A 25078-nucleotide genomic window follows, 5' to 3' on the forward strand; every position below is an offset into this window, starting at 1 on the left:
AGATCCCACATGCCGCGGAGCGGCTGGGCCCGTGAGCCATGGCCGCTGGGCCTGCACGTCCGGAGCCTGTGCCCCGCAACGGGAGAGGCCGCACCAGTGAGAGGCGTGTGTCACAAAAAAAAAAAAAAAAAAAAAAAAAAAAAAGCTTTCTTGTGTGAGCTGTTGCTCCTGAAACATATTGTGTCTAAGATCCGCTATGGGTCTCTCACCTAACAAAGAACCCCAGACAATTAATTCTTTCATGAATGTTTTTCAGTGATCTGGATAATAATGATGATGATTCATCACACATGAAGTTAAGCCATTCAGGATTATTCTGGATCCCAGTGTCAGAGCCTATAATGTTTACATAAAAAGTAAAAAATGTTAATTTATAACTGCTGCACTTTTCAATGGGAGTTAACCCTTTTTTAAAGCTGATGAGAAAACAGACTTCACTTTAACATTTTATTACAGTTTAGAAAGTAAAGAGCAAAGGACTGAAGTGTATATGCCTCTTAAGAAGACATAGTGGATTCGTTCTGAGTAGTTAATTGCTTCTTCTCCTCAGAAGCTAGTGTAAAGAGAAAAGACTGAACCCCTTGACGTAAGGCAGTGTTTCCCAAAGTTAGTTCCTAAGAACACTACTAAGACTCTTTTTTTTTTTTTTTTTTTGTGGTACACGGGCCTCTCACTGTTGTGGCCCCTCCCGTTGCGGAGCACAGGCTCCGGACGCGCAGGCTCAGCGGCCATGGCTCACTGGCCTAGCCGCTCCGCGGCATGTGGGATCTTCTCGGACCGGGGCACGAACCCGTGTCCCCTGTATCAGCAAGCGGACTTTCAACCACTGCGCCACCAGGAAGCCCCCCTAAGACTCTTTATAGTACTGCAATTCATTATTTTTACTCCAGACACAGAGAGCCTATGTTGGAATACTGGTTTCTATGTAATCTAATTCTGTGACCTTGGAAAAGTCACTTAACCTCTCTGAGCTTCAATTTCTTTCTATTTAAAGTAGGCAAAATAATACCACTCCCTCATAAGGTTGTTTTAGAGTACTCAGCACAGTTACTGGCATATATATGTATATACATATTAAATGCTCAGTGAATGTTAGCTCATTATTATTACTTCCACACGATTTTCACAGGTATTATTTGACAAAGTCTTTTATACTCAAGTATCATTAAAGTCTGGGGTAAGCAAAATCAATCAAGTTAGTTTAGTTCAGGGCCCCTTAGGTTCTTTAATATATTAATATTTGATGTGAATATCTGCAAGGGGTTGGCATATAGTAGGCAGGATTTTTTCAAATATATTTGATTCCAGATTCTTTAAGTATGGAGCATTTTGTGGGATTCATCTTCTGAGGCATGTGTTTTGGAAAACATTATGGAGGAAAATATAAAAACATTGTCAGATGGATAGAATCAAAACAATCAGTTAAAATAATGTTTAATCTAGGAGTGATGTGGAAGTCTGTCCACCAGAGCTGCTTGGGTAACTCTCCTTTCACAGAAGGCTGTTTTCTCAGTGGTTTAATATGAATGGCATCAGGAATATGGAGTGACAAATGCCGCTACTGGAACAGATGATCTGTGCTGAAATTACATTAATATTACATATAACCCAGTTGGATCTGTGTACATCCAGTGGTACCAGAGGTGTTGTTTACTTGGATTCTGTTCTGGGCCAGCTAATGCTGAAATTCATAGGTGATATCTATGTTCACATTCATACACTGTATGTAGGGGTCTTTCTCTGAATTCCGAATTCATTGACAAAGCATTCTATGTATGTCGCCAAGAAGACAGGAAGAGGCTAGAGCCTAGAATGAGAAGAGTTAACTGGGATAGGTCTTTTGACAGCTGCACAATTTCATCTGGTCAGTTAAAGGAAAGGCAGCTAATGTCAAAACGATAAACATAAGTTTTATAATAGCAGAGTTGTAGAGACTCAGGCACGGTGTAGGCTGAACTTTATGAGAACCTGCCAAACCTGTTGCCAAAGAGGTTGTATACCATTTTACATTTCCATTAGCCGTGTATATAAATTCCAGGTGCTCTACTTCCTCATCTACTTTTGGAGTTGTCAAACTTCTAAATTTTGGCCATACTAGTAGATAGGTACAGGTATCACATTGTTTTTAATTTACATTTCTCAGATACTAATGTATTACATTACCATGAGCACTTTTTCATGGACTTATTTACAATTATATAATAGTTCTTCTTTTTGTGAGGTGTCCATTTGTTATTGGGTTATTTGTTATTGATTATATCTAATTCTATATATCTTTTCTCAGATATATGACTTGTAAATATTTTTATGCAGTTTGTGAATTTTTTCTTTTGATGAGCAGAATTTTTAAAGATTTCATGAAGTCCATTTAATAAATTTCTTCTATTATAGTTAGTTCTTTCTAAATCCCATATTAACAATGTTTGATTTTTTTTTTTCCCATACAGAAACCAGTTGTTCTAGCCTCATATTGAAAGATCCCTACTTTTTGTATTGAATTGTTTTGACAACTTGGCCAAAAATAAATAATTAAATAAATGGCTCTATGAGTGTGAGTCTATTCGTGCATTCCCTGTTGTGTTCTATTAATCTGTTTATGTATCTTTAGTCCAATACTACTTTGTCTTGATTAACAGCTTTAAAGTAAGTCATGAAATCATATACGTTATGTCCTTCCCTCCATTTTTTTCTTTTCCAAGATTGATTTGACCATTTTAGGGACCAAATATTTTTTCATATGGATTTTAATATCAGCTTGTCAATTTCTACATAAAGCCTCCTGCAATTTGATTGGGATTGCATTAACTTATAAATTGATTTGGGGAGAACTGAAACTTTACCAATATTGAGTTTTTTAATCCATTAACATGATATAGCTCTCAATTTATTTAGGACTAATTGAATATTCTCAGCAATGCTTTTTTTTTTTTTTTTTAGTTTTGAGTGTACAGGTCTTGTACACATATAGTTAAATTTATCACTAACTATTTTGTTGTTGATGCTATGATAATGATATTTAAAATTTTTCATTTTCAAATTACTCATTGATAAAAAATAAACATGAAATTAAATTTTTTATGGCCCTTTGACTTTTCTAAATTAACCAAAAAATACGGTTTCTGTTTGTTTTGTTTTTTCAGTGTCTTAGCATTTTCTACACACTTGATCATGTCACCCACAAATAAACAGACTTTTACTCCTTCTTTTCCACACTTCATACTTTTGATTTCTTTTTCCTGACTATTTCACTCTTTTGGGCCTCCAGTAGCATAATCAGCAGAAATTGAGAACAGCCATCTTTGCATTGTTCCCTCTCTTAGATGGCAAATATTCAGTTTTCATGATAAGTTTGGTGTCATTTGTAGGTTTTTGTAGATAACCTTTATGTACATGAGGGATTAATCTTCTGTTTTTAGTTTGCTGAGAGTTTTGTTTCATTTTGTATTGTTTTTATAATGAATGTCTATTGAAATTTGTCAAATTCTTTTCTTATCCATTGAGAAGGTCATATGATTTTTCTCTTTAATTCCGTTAATGTTATACTTTACATTGATTGATTTCAAAATGTTGATCCAACCTTTCATTTCTGAGATAAACCCCAACATTATCATGATTTATTATCCTTTTTTATATATACCTGTATTTATTTGCTAATATTTTTAGAAGATTTTTGTTTATGTTAGGGATTTTGCTCATATATTTGTTCATGAGGGATATTGGTCTGTGATTTTCTTTTCTTGTAATGCCATTGACTAGGAAAAATGTCATGTTGGCCTCATGATATGAGTCGGTTGATGACCCCTCCTTTGCTATTATCTGAAAACTTATGTGTAAAATTGATATTACTTCTTACTCGAATATTTGAAGGGAATACCCATGAAACTATCTGGGCCTGGTGTTTTCTTTATGGGAAAGCTGTTAATTATGAATTCAGTTTCTTTAGTAATTATCTGGATATTGTTTCTTCATGTGACAATTTGGGGAATTTGTCTTCCAGAGAAATTTTTCTGTTTCATCTAAGTTGTCACATTTTTGGCATAATTTTTTTACATTATTTTTTATCTTTTTAATGCCTGCAGGATTTGTAGTGATTCTCCCTCTGTCATTCCTGATATTAGCAATTTATGTTTTCGCTCAATTTGCTCATGACTCAAGAAAAAGGTTTTCCAATTTTACTGATTTTTTTCAATAAACAAAGGTGTTTTCATTTATTTTTCTCTATTTTGTACTGATTTTTCTTTCTGCTTACTTTGCATTTAATATGCCCTTCTTTTCTCTCAACTGAAGATGAAAGCACATCATTGACTTTAAATAATCCTTTTTTTCCAATATAAACATTCAGAGCTATAAATTTCCCTCATAAGACCACTTTAGCTGAAACAAACAAATGATGAAATCTTGAAGTTCCCTTATCATTCAGTTCAAAATATTTTATCCTTTAAATTATTTTTGACCCATGGTTTATTTAGAAATGTGTTACTTAATTTACACATTTGGGAATTTTCCAGATAACATATTACATTATATATTAAAATGTATTTGAATTTTAGAACTGACTTTATTTTCTCTCAATCTTGATAATTTTTGATATTTCATATTGTCATTTAAGTCTAGGTAATTTTTTAAAAATCAGCAATGGATATTAAAAGGCAGGGAAAGGGTACCTCTGACTTAGAACTACCTGGGAAGACTGTATAGTGAAGTGGAATGAACATGGGATTTGGTGCTAGACAGACCTCAGTTCAAGTTCTGGCTCTGGTGCAGACTGTGTTTATGAACTGGTTCAAGGCTTCCATTTTTCTTTCTTTTGATCCCAACTCTTAGTGTGTCTGTGAGACTGGAGGGAGCAAGTAACAAGTACTTAGCACGGTGTGGCCCATTTGATTCTAATTTCTAATGTAATTCCTTCATGGCCAAAACAATATAGTCTGCATCATTTCATTTCTTTTAAGTTTATAGGTGCTTCTTTTATTTTTTTAATTCCCAGAAGATTGTCTATTTTGGTGAATGTTTCACATGTACTTAAAAAGGATGTATATTCTGCAGCTTTGGTGTTCTATAAATGTCAACTAAGTCAATTGGTGTCAGTGATGTTCAAGTCTTCTATATGTTTATTGATTTTTAAAAATTTGCTAATATTTCATCTTTTGAGAGAAAGCAGTGTTGAAATTTTTACATAGAATTATGTTTTTTTCTAATTCTCCATTCAGTTCTGCCATTTGCTTCACATTATTTTGGAATTGTGTTTTTAGATACATACACATTCAGGATTGTTATATTTTTTCGATGAATTGACTCTTTTAAATTATGACATGTCTTTCTTGGTTTATATTCTGTGTCTGATATTAATTTAGCCACTCCAGATTTCTTATAGTTAGTATTTGTATTGTATATCTTTTTTCATTCTTTTGTTTTATCTATCAATGTCTTCCTATTTAATGTACATTTCTTATAGACAGCATACTATTGGGTTTTGATTTTAATACTATATGATAATTTCTGCCTTTTAATTTATATGTTTAATCCATTTGTCTTTAATGTAATTATTAGTATTATTGCCTTCAAGTCTACCATCTTACTATGTGTTGTCTACCATTTACATCTATTGTTTGCTTTTTTCTCCTTCCCTGCCTTCTTGTGGATTAATTGATAATTTCTTAGTATTCTGTTTTATCACCTCTTTGGCCTACTGGCTTTACCTCCATGTTTTTTTTTGTTTTTTTTTTTTCTATAGTGTTTACAATATTTATCTCGAACTTATCACAATCTGCCTTGAATTAATAACTTTACATATTTTATAAGAACCTTAAAGTGGTATACTTCCATTACTTCTCTCCTATCTTTTGTTTTATTGTTATAATACATTTCAGTTCTGCATTTATTATAAATGCTACAATACATTGCTATTATTTTTTGCTTTAAATAAGTATCATGTAAATACATTAAGAACTGAGAAAAAAGATTTTTATATTTATTTACTTATTTTCCATTTCTGGCACTTCATTCTTGGTAACATTTTAGTCTGAAAAACTGTTTAGTATTTCTGGTGGTGCACATCTGCTGGTGACAAATTCTCTCAGCTTTGTTTTAATCTGAAAGTATCTTATTTCATCTTAATTTTTATATTTCAACACTTTATTAAGAACATTTTCAAATACATGGATGATTTGAAAGAATTACACAATGAACAATCATATATCCTACCTAGATTCTATCATTTTGCTGTCTTTGCTTTATCATGTATCTATCCATCTATCCATTCCTGTATGCATACATTAATGCATCTTATTTTTGATGCCTTTAAAGTAGTTACAGACATGAGTAAAAGTTATCACCTAAACCTTTAAGCATCTTATATTATCCAAATTTTAATATTTATTTACAGTTCTCTTGATTTTTTTTGAGGTAAAACTTGTATAGAGTGACAAATTGCAAAACACAAGTGTATAATTTGACAGTTTTTAAGAAATGCGTATGTATGTATGTGTGTAACCTAAAATCAAGATATAGAATGTTATCACCATAGATAATAACCTTTCATTCCTTCTCCTTATCAGTCAATCCCTGATACTCCTACCTCCCCCACCACTGGCAAGGCAATGTTCTGATTTTCCTTATCAGAATAGATTATTTTTTCCTCTTCTAGAACTTAGTATACCTAGACCTATACAGAATGCTCTCTTGTATAAAGCTTCTTTCATTCAGAAAATATTAATATTCATGCCGTTGTATCAGTCATTAGCTCCTTCTGTTTGCCAAGGAGTGTTTTTTTAAAAGAATATATCACAGCTTATTTATTCATTCTCTGGGTGGAGGACATTTGGGTTGTTCACAGTTTTGAATAGAGCTTCTGTTAATATTCTTATCCAAGTCTCTTTATGGACTTTTATTTTTACTTCTCTGATCTGAATATCTACTGTGGAATTAGTGGCTTAGTTTTATCAGAAACTGTCAGACCTTTCTTCCCAAGTGGTAGTATCATTCTGCACTCTCACCAACAGTGTATTCACATCTTTGCCATTTGGCGTTGTTAATCTTAGTTTTAGCCATTTTGGTGAGTTCATGGTAGTCGCTCACTGTAGTTTTTATTTTTCATGTCACTGATGACTAAGATACTGAGTACATTTTCATGTGCTTATTAGTCATTGGTATCTTCTTTTGTGATATGACTACTCAAATATTTTGTTCATTTTATAAGTGAGTTGTTTGTGTTTTCATTTTTGAATCTTAGCAGTTCTTTTTTCTATCCTGGATACCAGTTCTTTGTCAGATAGCTGCTTTGCAAATACCTTCTTCCCAGTCTGTGTCTTGCCAATTCCTTTCTTCAGTGGTATATTTTAGTCAACAAAGGTTATTACTCTTGATGAGGTGTAATTTATTAATGTTTTCTTTAATGGTATTGTGTTCTGTGTTCTAAGAAATACCCCCAAGTCATCAAGCTTCATCTTTTTTTGGGGGGGGGGTCTATGATCCATCTCCAATTATTATTATTATTTTTTTTTTTTTTTCCGGTATGCGGGCCTCTCTCTGTTGTGGCCTCTCCCGTTGCAGAGCTCAGGCTCAGCAGCCATGGCTCACGGGCCCAGCCACTCCGCGGCATGTGGGATCTTCCCGGACCGGGGCGCGAACCTGTGTCCCCTGCATCGGCAGGCGGATTCTCAACCACTGTGCCACCAGGGAAGCCCTATTATTATTTTTAATGTATTTTGTGAGGTAGGAATTGAAGTTTAATCTTGTGTTATATGGATATCCAGTTCCAGCACAACTTGTTGGAAAGATTTTTATTTCCTCATTATGTTTCTCTGGGCCTTTCATTGCATGCCTAACTTTAGGTTGGAAGTGTTCTTTTTCTTTTTATTCTTTCAGCCCTTTGAAGGTGCAATTCCATTGTCTTATGGCTAATATTATTTCTAATATGAATCAGGCAGGGTTTTCTTGTCATTATTTTTTAATCATTTTCCCCTTTATGTACGACCCCTCTCTTTTTCTTTGGCAGATTTTAAGACTTTATCTTCTTCATTGATTTTCAAAAATTACATCATGATACACTTGCTGTAGTTTTATTTGTATATATCTTCTTTATGTTTCTTTATACTTCTTAGTTCTGTGAGTATATTTTTTATTTAATTTGAAAAATCCAGCCATTATTTCTTCAAGTATGTTTTGCTTATTCTTTCATTTATTCATCCTTTCCTTTTCTTCTAGTACTTCAGTTATATTTAGGATAGACCCCTCAGCATTGTCCCACACGTCACTGAGGTTCTCATTATTTTTTTTTTTCATCCTTTTTTCACTCTGTGTTTCACTTAGGATAGTTTCTGCTGACTATTTCTTTCTTGATATCTAATCTGCAGTGTTCTTAATTTCAGGATTTTCTTTTTCAGTTTTTGAATTTATATTTCTCCATCAAAATGTCTGTACTGATATTTCCTATTTGCTCTTATAATGTTCATGGTCTTTTTTTTAATTCAACAGATATATTTATAATACTCATTTTAAAGTATTTATCTCCTAATTCCACATGATAGCCATTTTTATTGGCTATCTTTCTACTGATTATGGGTCCTTTTTTTTGGCTTTTTTTCTGTCTAGTTTTTTTTTTTTTTTAATCCTATACTGGACATTATAGATGGTACACTATTGACTGTCTGAATTTTATAAATGCCTGTTAATTTTTGTTCTAGCAGGTAGTTAAGTTACTTGCATAACATCTTGCTTATTTGAAACATCTTGCTTATCTTTCTAGAGTAGGTCCAAACTAGGCTTCTCTCTAAGGCTAGATTGGACCTATTTCTAAGGCATATACTATCTGGGGTCTCTACTTAATACTTGGGGAGCTAAATAAAGTTTCTTCAGTCTGAGTGGTTGTAACTCAAATGTCTCTCAGCCCTGTATGTGCTCCTAAGTTGTTCAGTTCCCAACTCTTTAGCAGTCATTTCTTCCCTGGTGGTTTTTCTTTCACTGGTAGCTCTTCCTTGCCTGACCCTGAGAAGTGTCACCCTTGTATTTTTCCAAAGACTTGTGGATTTCTAGAGCTCTTTGTCTACATAGTTTTCTTCTTTCCAGTACCCAGGTCTACAAATGCAGTAGTCATGAACTCTACTTTCAGTTTCCTCACTCAGTGTAAATACTGTGTGTCTGTGTCACAGTCCCCAAAGTGCCATTAGGCAAAAAAGCCAGGTAGATCGTGAGCTTACCTTTTTGTATCCTATCTCTCACAGATCACACTCCTGCACAACCAATTGTCCAAATTTGAAAAGTTGTTATTTTAAATATTATGGAGAGAAGGCTACCTCAATCACTTCTCTAAGATCAAAAGCTGAAGTCCAAAATGCACAAATTTTAACACACTATGAGAGCCAAACAAATCAAGTGGTTAGCTGGAAATCTGGGCTCTGGAGCCTGCCATTACTATAGAATTGCAAAAGAGATGGAGGGAATTCTGATTCAGAGAGTAACAGCAGAGCAAATCGCTAAATTTGACTCCCTCCTGAATCAGATTATCAGTGAGATCAAAGATAGAAGCAGTTTAGGAGTCCAGTTTGGTCAAATTACATCACCCCTTTTTATTGGAAACCCTTTGGTCTGGGATTGCTCAGAGGATCAATGTGGGGCAGACAGAAAATGTGGGCTAAGGGTTTACATCCTTTCCCTACAAGCCGGCAAAGCTGTATATGAAAGCTTTTTAGAGCACTTCCTGAATGTGATTCAAACCATTTAGAAATTCAGACTTGTGAATTATTTATCTTAAGAGTTCAATTAGTTAAATAACATTAGGAACTTCTTGATATCATCAAGATGGTCCAACAAAATACAATCTGTAAATATGACACATATAATTGTATGACACAAAATTTAAAAAGCTCTACTAGAAATAAAATAGGCAGTAGTAAAATGAATGTGGCAGAGGGAAAGCCATGAGTATAATTTATCTCTTGATCACTAAGCAAGGTAACTATTGATATTTTTTTAAAAATCCATTTCAGGTTAGTGCATCCACTGACCTCTTTTATTTTTCCTTATTGTGAAATGTCTACCTAGAGGGAGCCAAAATAACTGAGCAAATAATGAAGATGTCAGTGGTAATTAACCCAGTATGTTGTTAACATGTACTCAGAAATACCAAGGACACAGCAATTTTCATGCCAGCTACTCAGATTGATCTTAGTAAATTCTCATCAACTGCACTGACACAGCTTCTGGCATTTTATCATGGGAGTTTTCTTATTTTAAAGCACCGTTGTTCATGGGATGAGTACAAGAGTACCTAATAATTCTGCACTGCTGAGTCCCAGGCTGTATCTGCATCAGGATTAGTACCCAGAATTTAGGATAATGAACTCAAAACTTAATGATTATTCCCTTTAATAAGAGAACTGCAGACTCCACTCCAGGCTGCTCAACATTTTCCCCTTAGAATAGCTACCTGTTTTAAAAGGGATTTTTCCACTAGTATATGATCAATAACTGAACTTCATTGTAGTGTTGTGCAAAGATCTCTGAACTTTGGAGTCAAGAAGGCTTGATAACAATCCCAGCTTTGAAGAAAAATTTTCTATGCCTAGTCCTGGCAAACACTTAACACCTGTGATGTTCAGGTGCTCAAAGGGGCCTTTTCTCACCACCATACCTGATATACCTCTCCTGCCCCAACCCCTCCCCTAGGTCACTCGATCACATTATCCTGGTTTATTTCCTTTATAACACTGATCACTGTCTAAAAGTAACCGTCTTATTCATTTATTTCCACATTTACTTCCCTGCATTAGACTATTAGCCCTAAGAGGGCAGAGACCCTTCCTGTCTTATCTACCATTATAACCTCGACTGCTTCTATCAAATAGTGGATATCAGTAAGTAACTGTCAAATCAACTAATACGTAATTTAAACCATTTCTGCTTCAGATCCAGTAAATATTTTGTTCCATCTCAAACTCTTAAGTTTCATTTTCACGAGCTAATAAAACAGCCAAATGAAGTTACTAATACATAGTATAGTACTAGATTTATTTTAAATATCCCAAAAGTGTGTAATGTTATATCCAGAGATGCTTATTCAGATCCTAGAAATTCTCGGGATAAGATGGATGAAGAAGACATAGTCTCTACCTAGAGGACCGTAAATGTATAGTTTAATGGGGAGTGAGAAAGTGTGGAGAAGAAGGCTTGTAGAATGTGTATCCTAGTAATGTAGACCTGATAGATACTTTCAGGGCCAAGCATACTCAGCATCTGGTGGATACCCTCATTTTCTGCTCAATGATAATAAGATTTTTGAGGCCTATTGCCAAATATAAAGAAAAAGGAATTAAATTTCTTCCATATGGCACTGGACAAAAGGAGGAAATTAAGACTGATATGAACACATTAAAAATTGTTCTTAATTCAACTACTCCAGCAATTAAAATTCTACCAATATCATGGGCTGGTCCAGGTAAGAGATGCACAAACAGAGGATGGAGTTACTTTTCAAAATTATTTTTGAGGAGATTCAGATGTCAGTTTGTGAGTTTAATTGGATGACCTTTTAAATTCTTCTCAATGATAAGATTCTGTTTTAATTTGTATATCATCAAATTCTATTCAAATCATCTAATAGTTAAAAAACACATTCTATGCCAGTTTCTGGAACCAAAAAGATAAATATGCCACAGTCTAGTATTAAAACATAGTGCTTAACCTCTACCATGTTATCTTGTTCACACATGTAAGTCAGGTTCATGGCTCAGCTGCTTGGCGTAAACAGCTATTTGCAGGATGATGGGTCACCACAATCACCACGTACAAATCAGTTTGTTTCTTTATTGTTCATTCCAATGCTAGCTCCAAGATACACAGTGGAACTGGCGTGTGGTTTTGGAGCCACAGTCCTACTGGTGGTGATTCTCATTGTTGTTTACCATGTTTACTGGCTAGAGATGGTCCTATTTTACCGGGCTCATTTTGGAACGGATGAAACCATTTTAGGTGAGTAATGAAAGTTTGTTGTAAATCTCCCTACTGTCATCTTTAGAAAACATGTTGGCTTGATAAAACCTAGATTAATTGGAAGATGTAATTAGACTACCCTTTGTTTCAGCCCTTGCTATGGAAAATCTTCCTAATGCATATTATTCTGCTTTCTTGGGTCAATATGTGATTTAGTTTAGATCAGCACTATTCAAATAGAAATACAATGCAAGCCACATACGTAATTTAATATTTTTCTAGTGGTCACATAAGGAAAAGTAAAAGAAAAAGTGAAAATAATTTTAATAATATATCTTATCTAATTTAATATATTCCCAATACTATCATTTTTAGCTTGTAATTAATATTAAGTTAATAGAGATATTTTAGTCTTATTTTTGGTACTAAAAATCTTCAAAATTCAGTATGTATTGTATTTTCCACATATAGCATATCTCAATTCAGACCAACTGCATTTCAAGTGCTCAGTAGCCACTTGTGGCTACTGTACTGGACCCTTCATGTCCACACTCTTTGTAACCATAGGTGATCCATGTACCTACCAGAAGCATCACATGGGAGCTTACGAAAAGGAGAATCTAAAGCCTAACCCCTACTCTGAATCAGAATCTATATTTCAACAGTATCCCGAAATGATTCATTTATACACATTAAAGTTTAAGGAGCACTGTTCTAGTGCATATGTGCCTGGTGACAAGAATGAAACATTTAACATATAGATTCTTAGACCCATCCCATAAAGATTCTCATTGAATGGGTTTGTGGAAGAGACACAGAACCTGTATTTTTAATGAGAGGTGATTTTTATAATTAGGCAATTTTGAGAAAGATTGATTCATTGAATCTAAGTATATTTTTAATTGTAGATATTTTCAGGTGTATATAATTTAGACAGTTTCTCAAGGTTTTGCTCAATTTATAATTCTAACATATTAGTGAGTAACATACTAGGACAGGAACTAGAAATTTTCTGCATGCTATTATTGCCAGCACCTATCATTATTTGCTTCCTGATTCTGTTAATTCATACTTGAATGAGCCAAATCTCACTCATTGTCCACTACAAAATCTGAACTCAGTGAGATGAGAGGAGAAGACACATCAGATAAAATTTGCAATTACACCTTAAAATAGTCATTTTGCCCGGAGACCTGTCACAGGTGGGAAATCACACTGAAATCTGTCCGCTAATTTATATAAGTAAAAAATGAAAATGTCTAATATTCAAAAGTTCAATTTCAGAAAAAAATGCAATACTATTGAGAAACTTTCCTAATTTTTATTGGATCTGTGTTTTCTGTTTTTGTTTTCTTTTTAATTTTTGCTAGATGGGAAGGAATATGATATTTATGTATCCTATGCAAGGAATGCTGAAGAAGAAGAATTTGTATTACTGACCCTCCGTGGAGTCTTGGAGAATGAATTTGGATACAAGCTGTGCATCTTTGACCGAGACAGTCTGCCTGGGGGAAGTAGGTATTTCAGATGAATACAGGTGATGCTACACTTAAAGGCAGAGTAGATCCTTAGCTTTGGGTCACGTACAAGAGTCATGGTACAGCTCTATATTGGCATCTTTGGACATTTAAATGTCCAGTGCTGATGTAATAGACAGACTCTAGGAATAAATCTACATTGTAAGATGTAGACTATAAGTACAGTTTATGGTATTAAAATATTTTCCCAGGTAAGCTTTAAAAACTTAGTGTCAAAAATGTGTAGATGCACGGTGTATTAGAGCTCTAAGTGCCACAGCTTTAAACATTTTGTTTACTCACATTTAGAATTTTAGAAGGTTTAGCTAATTTGCATTAATCTGCCTCTAATTTTTTCATAAAGACTGAGTTTAAACAAAACACTTTTATAAAGACTGAGGTTTACTCAATTTTACTAAAAATGAGGTGCAGAAGAGAGTGCGTGGAATCCTTCTTTATATTACTTACTGATAGTAAGTAGAATGTTTCCCTGTGGCATTTGCTAATTTCCTTTTCTTCACCCTTGTTTTCTGGCAAACCAGTGCTACTCAAATCCCCCCTTTCCTGTGTCTGTTTCTTCCTTTCTATCAGATTACACATTTGAGATAAGCTTAACATTTTACAAAGGCCAGTATAGTCTAATAGGTTTTTTAAAAGTTTGAAATGCTGAATGATTTTAAATAAAAGTATACCTCTAATTTTCAGATCCAAACAGTAACACATAAAGTGATAGTACATTTGAGTCTGTTTTATAAATGTACAGTAGTGCGCCTAAACCCATTGTTAAACTCCATACTGGTAAAAATGCATGTAATGTCTCTAATCTTTCCAACAAACTAATTTATTTTCTTCCCCTAAAATCCTGTTTAATCACTTAACATGTTTTTTAAGGTTACATTGGTAATTAAGATAAAGAATAGACATTAATGTTTATTCTTATTTTGAATTAGCTGGATCACTTACTGTATCGCCCCATTCATCACCCAAAAGTTCATCATGCTTCTGTTCTACAGCGGATACCTCTTTCAGTATAATTTTGCCAGGAAATGATGACTTGACTTTATAGTTAAAGGATAAATTCCACTCATTTTAAGGCTTAAAATCCTAAATAATTTATTTATCTATTTATTCATTCATACAGCCATTCAACAGATATTTACTACTGTGTGAAAAGTTATATAAAGATACATAGTATAACAACAATGTAAGACCCTCCAGTAGGGATTGATAGTTCTTTGAAGAATTCAGGTTCTACATAATTACTCTTGCATCTTGCTTTTGATGGTTGTTCCTTGTGATCTTTTGCATTCTCCCTGCTCTTCTCACTCAGTCCCCTTTGCCTCTGGGTCTCTCTCCCTGCTTACACACAGTCAGCCTCCAGGAGTACTGCTTGGAGTAGACAATTACTTATTCCTGGATTCTCCTCTAGGCTGCACATGCTATTTTAACAGCAAGTCTTTCCCCACTGCCTCTGTACCTGAAGATTAAGGTGCAAAATGACTGTTTAGGGGAGTATTGTAAACCATGAAATAGCTTTCCATAACACTGGTGCATTCCCTGGAGTTGGCTTCTATCTGAACCCCAGGTAAAGGATTATTCAGTCCTTGATAAGCAACCTCGAGGAGATAGATTATTCGCAAGAATTTAGTGATAGGGACTAATCAGAGCCCTTGACAACAGAATAAAATTACACTGCACTTCCATTTTCCCTGCTTTTTCTTCTTCTTTTTGGACATGAAGAAAGCATTTGCCTGTTAGTGAAGGCACACACATCAGCTAGCAGCTGCTGAAACACATGGCTTCACAGTAATGATAGGAGTTTAAAGAGAAAGATTCAGGGACTAATTTAGGCTCCAGAACAGAGCAGAATAGAAAGCTGAGCTGAGAATGTGTTACCAGCCAAAATGCCATTCAGTTGGCTAGATTTTCTTAATTTCCTATTCCAATGACATAGTGATACTAGTCTGAGTCGGGGAGGTGTCTGGCAATAGAGAGGGAGTTTCAAAAAATGAAGCGATCTACTCTTGCTGTCCTGTGTTAGTGAAAAATGAACTTCTATGACTTTGACTCTATAATGTATAATTGTTGAATGCTCACTGGCACTAGAGAGTTAATACATGGGTGTCTTTGGGGAGAAAGGGCTCAGGAGCTGATTTTGCCGGGCCACGACATGTAACACGGTTTGAAGAAATTGATTTCAGTACAACCCACTCATCCTTCATGTCCTGAATAATGCTTTTGAAGACAAAGGTCATAGAAATACATTTTGGCTTTATGCTTGTTTAGAACTCTTTTTGGGTTGGAATATGTACATATAGATTCTATTCCCCGGAGGAGAGTGACATTTTGTGAACAGAGTGATTGGGGCTAAGGACTAAGTGTTCTTCGTAAAAAGTTTCACCTCAGTTCTCAGTCTGTTACCCTAATTTCTTTTCACTTGCTCCTCAAGCCCTGTACCTTGGGGGAGTTCTTGGCCAACACTAATCCCCATGGTGTTTTCTTTCCCAGTTGTCACAGATGAGACCTTGAGCTTCATTCAGAAAAGCAGACGCCTCCTGGTTGTCCTAAGCCCCAACTACGTGCTCCAGGGAACCCAAGCCCTCCTGGAGCTCAAGGCTGGCCTAGAAAACATGGCCTCTCGGGGCAACATCAACGTCATTTTAGTACAGTACAAAGCTGTGAAGGAAACGAAGGTGAAAGAGCTGAAGAGGGCTAAGACGGTGCTCACGGTCATTAAATGGAAAGGGGAGAAATCCAAGTATCCGCAGGGCAGATTTTGGAAGCAGCTGCAGGTGGCCATGCCAGTGAAGAAAATTTCCAGGTGGTCTAGAAGTGGCGAGCAGGGTCTCTCCTATTCATCCTTGAAAAATGTATGAAAGGGCCAATGAAAGGGGTAAAAAGATCCAAGGGTACTCCAGGAAGGAAGACTTCCCCCTTCTTTATTCCCAATTTATTGCTTCATGGACAGAAAAAAATTCTATGGAAGCCTCCCCATAGAGATAAATTCAGGGTGACTGTAGGAAGAGCTGTTCTGCTTCCTCAGGCAATAGTAAGGCTTAGAATGCTAGTGCCACCTCCTGTCACCAGCGTCTGATGTCACTATGTTCTTTGCAGACAAAGACCTGGTTGACGTGAATTTCCCCTTCTGCATCCTCCATTCCTGCCCCTACTCATCTCTATCCTCTCACTCTCTCTCTCTCTTTTGAAATAATCTTAACATTATGGGGCAGCCTTTGCTGTGGATTTAAAGACCCCTTAAAGATGAGTCATCTGTTAACAGGGTCATTATGAGTTTCCAAGTATAGTTTTCTTTTTCTTTTATTTTTACTCATCCATTAAAAAGATAATCAGGGCCTAAATTTATTTTAGCTAAGGATAAAAACTCTTTTGCTCATTCAGCTGGATCAGACACCCTCATAGCAAGACTGACACCACTTAGGACGATAAAAAGCAGAGTAACTGAAAATGTTCCTTAGACAGTAATTGGTTTAAAGGGCTTGCCTGAATTGTCTCCTACTATGCAACCCATGTCCTCTATCTCAGGTAATTGATATCATATTTGTCAACTTGAAAAATGTATAGTAATTTTTATTAAACTCCCAATTATCTGTAGGTTGACCCATATTTATCATTCCCTCTCCCTACCTACTGCATCTTGTGTCAGTCATTGGGAGTTTGCAGGTGGTTCCTCACTTGGTGCAGTCGGATAGGAACCTTCTTTTAATGGTGCTAATACCAAGTAAAATAACAGCAAAAAGCTTTTAGGGCATTTTCTGTCTTATGAGAAAAGCACAGAACAGGGTGTTTGTCAATTTGTCTTTTAATCTCAACCTTGCTAATGTGAATATTAGGAAAGTAATTTCTCATTTGTTTCTGTCTCCCCATTGTAAAGTGTGAAAGTTAGACTTAGTGACCTTGAGAGTGCTTTTAGCATGAATATTCTAAGAGCATTAACTGGACCCCAAGCATTTTTCATAGTTTATTCACTGGTACAGTTAATACACTCACTCCAAACAAGTCAGTCTGAATAGTCACTGTTAATGAAACGTGTTTTAGTTTGTTTTAAGTAAAGTTTTACTGTTCTTAAGACTTGGAAAAGTGAAAACTAAGTCCAGAGTTTACAGAGTAGTGAATATCTATGTTACATATAGAGTTTTTAAAATATATGTATGTATATACACACAAGAATTATATATGTATATATATTGCATATATATACATATGAATTACATATATACATATATACATACATGAATTGTATATATTATATATATATAAATATATATATATACATATACACATACAGACACATGACTTTAAATAGTCATTGGCACAATATTATGAATTACTGGAACTCTTATCCAGTTTTTAATTTACCTTCTTTACTGTAATATTTTTGTGTCAGTGTTTTCTGTACATTAATATTTGTGAATTTACAGCTCACAGTGGTAGTTGTTAGCTCTTGCTCTCCCTAAATTAGTATAAATAACTTACTACTGCCACAGCTGATCTGGGTGCAACAGAATCTCTTGTGCACAGAGCTTCCATGGTCACTGCTAAGCAGTAGTCAGCCCTCTGGCATTAACTGGTCATCTACTATGTTCTGAGCACACACACTTAGAAGCTAAGCTATATTAATCTTAGTGCTCAACTACTGGAGAGATAAATCTCTATTTGGACTGTTAAGTAATACAGGAAAAGAAAATAAAAATACCTAAAAATGAGACTGGGTATCCTATGAAAAATGAGAATTCATAATTTAAGGAGATCCTTATCTTAGTAGTATGAATGTTGATAAGCAATTCTAAAACTATCTACTACATTTGTGTCCTCCTGAGGTATTAAAGTCTATTTAATAAATCATTTTTCTACAGAGAAGTTAATGATTATTTTAAATTTAAAAAAACCTTCATGAATCATTGACCATAAACCTATGGTATGGGGTCACTCTTGGATGTAACTTTTTTAGCCTTATTAATGCTTTTCTTTATTAGAAACCACAATTATTCCTCTTATTAACCTTTCACTCACAAGACCAGAGGAGAGCTGACTTCAGATAAGATTTTAATATCAATTCTAGGATGAATTTTAGGTAATTGAAGGACAGCCCCATTACCAAGGGGCTGTTCTCTTGCCAATGCTGCATTCGTTTTGCACTTTTGGATTTTATAATTACCCCAAATGCTGTTTGGTACCCCTAGAAACTTCTTGATACTTCTTGTCCTATTTATATTCCTGTATTTGGTACTGAAATTTTCCAAATGCTAAAATCTAAAGCAACTCAAATCTAAATGATATGTCTCATCTTAGGATAATTTTGTTTCAAGATTTTTTTGTTTTATGTCCCAGAAGATGCCCAATACAGATTATCTGAGTGAGATGGAGAAACATAATTTGGAGAACAAGAAGAAATCACTCTCTAATGTTAAAAATAAAAGTATCTAATGTTAAAAAGAAAAACCTTAATGGTTTTAGATATACGATATAAAGACCTTCTGCACCCAAGTTAACAAAAAACCATGATATATAGAGTGTCCAATTATACAGTCATATACAATTATTTAATATTTTTCTGCATTGTAATTTAGATGATTCCCTAGGAGTCTAATAAACAAGGACTTCATTGTATTTGGGAACAAAAGCATTACTCCACTTGTTAATTATCTGTTTTCTTTCCATAGGTTTTCATATATTAAGATTATCTTTTTTATTTTATTCTTAAACTTTTGTATTTTCCATTTTCCAATGATTTGTAAATTTGTTTATTTTAAAAATAAACCATTTATTTTAAGCTTTGAATTTTATTTTGTGCATGTGTTTTATGTCTTTATTTTCATGTTTGGGCATAAGAAATGAGAATACCTAGATTAATGATACACTTAGAAAAAGAAATGTTATAAGAGACATTAATTTTCTCTTAGAAAAATCTGAGAAAACCAGGAACTTCAACTCAAGAACATTTTTTTTAGATGTGAGTTAAAGAGTTACTTACTTAAAATGGGTTCATCTAGTATACCAGAGGTGTGTGTGTGTGTGTGTGTGTGTGTATGTGTGTGTGTATGTGTATGTTATCTGTGCGTGTGGATTGAGAGAGAGAGAATCAGAGGGAGAGAGAGAGAGATGGGGAACAGAGACAGAGAGAGAATAACAGAGAGGCAGAGAGAGGAGAGAGTTTTAAAATAAAGGCACAAGCCTATTCCTTTTTTGTTCAACTTGAAAATTGGGCAGCTTACAGTAATCTCATACCTTTTATAGGTTTTAATACAACCCTAAGGCAGTTGCTTTGAAAAGAGATCAATTAACTAATGCCTTGCCATTAGTTAATAGGTGATCATTTGAATCAAATATGCATTTCTATCACAAATTTCAAACAAATCAGTGATAAATATTTGGAACGGCATTTTCTTTCAAGTTAATATTAAGTCTGTAGTGACAGGGAAGATTTCTTGCTCTTTAAAAAAAATCTGATTCATTTATGCCAAGATTATTTATTGGATCTCTATAACTGAGCTGGTTAGCTTAGTAAAAATTTTCCTACTGAAGAATTTCCCAATTTCAAACCAGTCTCCAAAGAGTAGACAATATCAATGGATGCAAGTTACAAAAAAACAATTTCTACATTTAAGAAGCAACTGTAAAGCAAAGCTAAGCAATAATGTATTTCACTGTCTTTGGAGATATTAGCCCCATCGCCATTACTAGAGGTGCATAAGCAGAGTCTGATTCATTTATTATGCCAAGATTATTTATTGGATCTCTATAACTGAGCTGGTTAGCTTAGTAAAAATTTTCCTACTGAAGAATTTCCCAATTTCAAACCAGTCTCCAAAGAGTAGACAATATCAATGGATGCAAGTTACAAAAAAACAATTTCTACATTTAAGAAGCAACTGTAAAGCAAAGCTAAGCAATAATGTATTTCACTGTCTTTGGAGATATTAGCCCCATCGCCATTACTAGAGGTGCATAAGCAGAGATTTGATGGATCTTACTGAGATTTTGTAAAGGGTTTTTTTGCATTGTATAAGTAATGATGATCCTGAAGTTGCTTACAACTTTGAAAATGACTTACTGGAACACAGTGGTGACTATTTTCAATATCAGCAGTTTCAATATCAATAGTTTGGATATGATGGCTACCTGGCTATTACTGACCCTATTAAAACTCTTAAGATGTATTTTTCAGTCACTTACTGAGGTTACTAGGTTTTTGACACAAGTAAACTTGCAGTATAACAGAAGAGACATGTTCAGCAACTAGTCTGTCTATTTCTCTGTTTCTACTCAAGGGATATGAGGTATTTTTAGCATGGGCTAAAAGATTAAGTATTCCAGTAGTATTTTTTAAACTGAATAGACAGACTTTTAAAAATTAAAATCCACATTTTAAAATGATTCTTTAAAGTTACCATCAGAATCAATCATTAGTCTATATTAGTCTACATTATTTTTATATTATTCTTTATGTATTATTTTTATTGTTATAAACAATATATAATATTGTTATCAACAATAATAATACTGTTATTCAATTTTGTATTATTATTATTGAATAATAATTTAATCAAGGTGATTAATTCAAAAGCGTACCATGCACTAGATATTTACATATAGGTATCAATGAATTGTCTAACAGTCCTTCAATTTTGCTCTCATTGTGTGCATTTTATAGATGGATGAACTCAAACTTTTAAAGATATTAAAATAAATGATTATACTATTAACATAAAATATTAAGATAAATGGAGAAACCAATATTTGAATTCCGATTCATCTTCCAAATTAGGTGCCCCCATTTTTTTTATCTGTACTTCAAGTTTTAAGAGAGAGAGAAAGAGGTTTGCTACTCTTTCATCAGTAAACTAGCCAAAGAACAAATTTACAACCCTAGTTTTCTTTTGGTTTTCTTTCTACTTTCAAGTTAATACCAAGGAGATTACGACTTTTACACGCCGTAGTGTTCTGGAATAGTGAAGAGTTCTAGATCAGAAACTGTGACTTCAAAACCAATTTAGTACGACACCAGAAAACTGATCTTATCAATCTACAGCCACACCTCAGTTTTGGTTTTTTTGAGACAAACAGAATAAACAACCTAATTTAAGATGCCCTCTCCAAATAATACTCAGCCTTACAAAATAGTAATAATTAACATCTTCAAATATGAAGTTTGACAATATGGAAGATAATAAAATAGGCCATAAAGGAGGCAGTTTCCTTCAAAGTACTATGTGAATACCTCTAGGTATAGCTCAACCCTTATCTGAGAAGCATATCCTATATCCATTCCTCAATGTCTGGAATTCCACAATTCATATTTGTTTTGTTTTGGTTTTTTTAGCATTACCCTCTCTCAAATGCAAATCCTCCATTTTCAGCGTGAGGTACCAAAATTAAAACAAACAAACAAAAAAAACCCATAGGCTTTAAAAACAACTTTCTTTAGAGGATCTAAGACAATGTTTTATTTTCAACAGTGGTACCATCATTGGACAGAACAAACATTTTCCTAAAATGACTATTTTGAAGTGAAACACCCATACCCGCACTCACACACACTCCCCACATACATAGTTTGAGTGCACAAGTTCCTTTTGTTGAAAAACTATCCATGTTATCTTAGGGTTATATCATATTTATCATGATACAGGAGAAACAGTAGAGTTCCTACCCTTACATTCTCAGCTTTATGAAAGGCAGCAACATAAGATTCCGAGTAGGACCCGAGAGGACAAAGCAGTTACCAAGACATACACACACACACACACACACGCACACACACACACACACACGCGCGCACACACACATGCGGGCTTTGAAGATAAGTGAAAATTTAGATTTATCTTTTAAGAGAGCAACAAAAAATTGGCTAAAACACTTCATGCTCTTGATAAAACCAGTCAAAAGTGCTTAAACATTGAGCATGTTTCATTTGATTTTCCTTCAAATTCGTGTTAAATTCATCAACTGGAAATAAATAATCTGGTAAAGAGCACAGTTCCTTCATTCCCTGTCAAATTCATGATCCAACTCACTGAAAACTTCCAGCTTGTCTTCACAGGCTGAAAAGTTTCTCTGTAGGTGTTTTACCCCTGGCCTCAAAAGCGTAGGCACTCAACCTCATGGTCTGTCCACAGTGCCTGTTTTCAGAGTTGTCAATGGCTGCCATTTATAAATTTGGAATTCCTTTCCTTTAGAGAATCACATTGTTTAATCTCCTAAATCTCACAGTGAGTTACGCACTCCATTTATCTCAAGAACGTTCCACTGGGTTCTGTCTAAATTCACCTCAATAACTATTAGAATTGAATGCTTCATGCAAAGTCTCAACTAATTGACTGATTTTTACCAGTCATTTTTGTCATCATTGTTGACCCTTTAATTGATTTCCAGGCCAATCCTTCACACATACACACAAGAAAAAAAGAAACAGAATTTTTGTTGACAACACAGTCAATACTATGAACTGTCTGCTATATCCAAACATTTTAAGTAGCAAGAACTATAACTCTGTGGATCTTAGGAGGTAGTAATGCCCTATTGACCTTTACTGATAAGACTGTGTCTGGAGCATTATGTTCAGTCCTGTTCAGGGTACTATTTTTAGGAGACACATATATATATTGAATATTATTAAGAGAAAAATTATAAAGTGGGGAAGAGACTTGATACTGCATCATATGGAGAATAACATAAAATTCATGAAGTCATTTAATGTAGAGATGAGAAGAAAATACAATGAGATCACAATAATTATGAAATATTTCAGATATTTTAAAATATCAGATCCAAGACCACGGGATAAAAGTGGAAGGAATTTCAAAACAAGAAATTATTTACCAACGGAACTGAAATTAGCTGCTTTAGAGGTGGTTAATTCCTCATCCTTAAAGGTAGCAGATACTTTGCAACCATTGATAACAGTAGTGTAGATGAGATTCCTTACCTGGGTAGATTATTTAACACTTAGATCTTATATTCTCAAGTGTTCATTGCCTGTCCTTTGCAGGATTGTCAACAATGAACTGAAACCTATGTAAGTTTTCACTAGGCATTGTCCTATCTTTCCATTTTCCTATAGATACAGTGGAAGCAGTTTTTGACTTCATTCAAAGGAGCCGGAGGATGATTGTTGTCCTGAGTCCAGATTATGTGACAGAAAAGAGCATCAGCATGCTGGAGTTCAAACTGGGTGTCATGTGTCAGAACTCCATTGCCACCAAGCTCATTGTGGTTGAGTATCGTCCCCTTGAGCATCCACACCCAAGCATCCTGCAGCTGAAAGAGTCTGTGTCTTTTGTGAGCTGGAAGGGAGAAAAGTCTAAACATTCTGGTTCTAAATTCTGGAAGGCCTTGCGATTGGCTCTTCCCCTGAGAAGTCTGAGTGCCAGCTCTGGCTGGAATGAGAGCTGCTCTTCCCAGTCTGACATCAGTCTGGACCACGTTCAAAGGAGGAGAAGTCGTTTGAAAGAGCCCCCAGAACTCCAGAGCTCAGGGAGGGCTGCGGATGCCTCTCCAGCCCCAGACACAATGTCCAAGCACAGAGGGAAACCCTCTGCAGCCTGTCGCTGCTGTGTCACCTACTGTGAAGGAGAGAGTCAGCTTAGGAGCAAAAGCTGGGCAGAGATTCATACCCAGCCCCAGTGGGAGACACACCTCTGTAAGCCTGTTCCCCAAGAGTCAGAAACTCAATGGATACAAAATGGCACCAGATTGGAACCCCCTGCTCCCCAGCTCTCAGCCCTTGCTCTTCACCATTTCACGGATTTATCCAATAACAATGACTTTTATATCCTATAATTACTGTGTGGTGGGTGGTGGCTGCTATTTCTACCAGCCCATTTTGTGTCATGAACCTATGGGAATAATTGACATTTTTATCATCTAATGGACTATCAGATTGTGTCCCCTTTATTGATTTTTAAAAACTATTTATTTCTAGGAGACAAAAGATCTGAAGGACCCGAATCCAGACTTATTGCCCCTAACGGCCTCAGAAGAGCACACTCTTCTTGGGCCCTAGAAGGTCAGTATGTGCCAGTTGCCTAAAGTCTGATCCTCTCTCTTGCCCAATGGTTTTAAATGGAGCAAAGAATTTTATTGTGTTTCCTTTGAGTTTGTTGACCAACCTCATGTTATAAGTCAGTCAGGGGTACTTGGGCTATGACACTTACAGGGTATGTGTATCTTGAGGGAGCATTATGGAAAGAAATTGGTTTTGATGGAAGCTGTAGGACTAAGCTCAACAGAAAACCTACAGCATATTTTACCAGGAAGAACCAAATACTCCCACGCAGGGATACATGGTGTCCTCTGTCTCACTGTAAACTAGTGTTCTCTAAACTGCCTAAAGTTGTTAGCATCAATAAAGTTATATTTTTATGTGATTTCATTTGTACTAACAAATTTTTACCTCTCTCTCTCCCTTCTACCTTTTATGGCTTTTAAATTCATATCTGAAGAGTATTCCCTTTAAGAAAATTGTGATTTGGTTTGGGTACTAGGAAAACTGAGATGTCTCTTTAGTTTCTTTCTAATGTGTATTACAAGTGATCCGAGAAAGGACCAAAAGAGAGTAAGAAAATGTCTCAAAGGAAATGGAGGTTTATACAAAAATATCATTATATTTTTAG

At 35.0% G+C, this 25078-nt stretch overlaps 1 protein-coding gene across 3 annotated transcripts in view; it reads left to right on the plus strand.

Moving 5' to 3' along the window:
* Positions 1-24245, plus strand: part of IL1RAP (interleukin 1 receptor accessory protein) — a 124240-nt gene extending 99995 nt beyond the window's left edge. Inside the window, exons 9-12 of one of the 3 annotated variants that reach the window (XM_028492310.2) lie at positions 7143-7148; positions 11824-11967; positions 13299-13442; positions 23527-24245. In XM_028492310.2, the coding sequence (XP_028348111.1) occupies positions 7143-7148; positions 11824-11967; positions 13299-13442; positions 23527-24245 (1013 nt within the window). Of the gene's footprint in view, positions 1-2447; positions 2528-7142; positions 7149-11823; positions 11968-13298; positions 13443-15953; positions 19184-23526 lie in introns of those variants that run through there. The other 2 variants (XM_007102275.4, XM_028492322.2) reach the window with 2 other exon arrangements.
* The last annotated feature ends 833 nt before the right edge of the window (positions 24246-25078 follow it).

The sequence above is a fragment of the Physeter macrocephalus genome, chromosome 1 (assembly GCF_002837175.3).
Source record: "Physeter macrocephalus isolate SW-GA chromosome 1, ASM283717v5, whole genome shotgun sequence".
Classification (NCBI taxonomy): Eukaryota; Metazoa; Chordata; class Mammalia; order Artiodactyla; family Physeteridae; genus Physeter; species Physeter macrocephalus.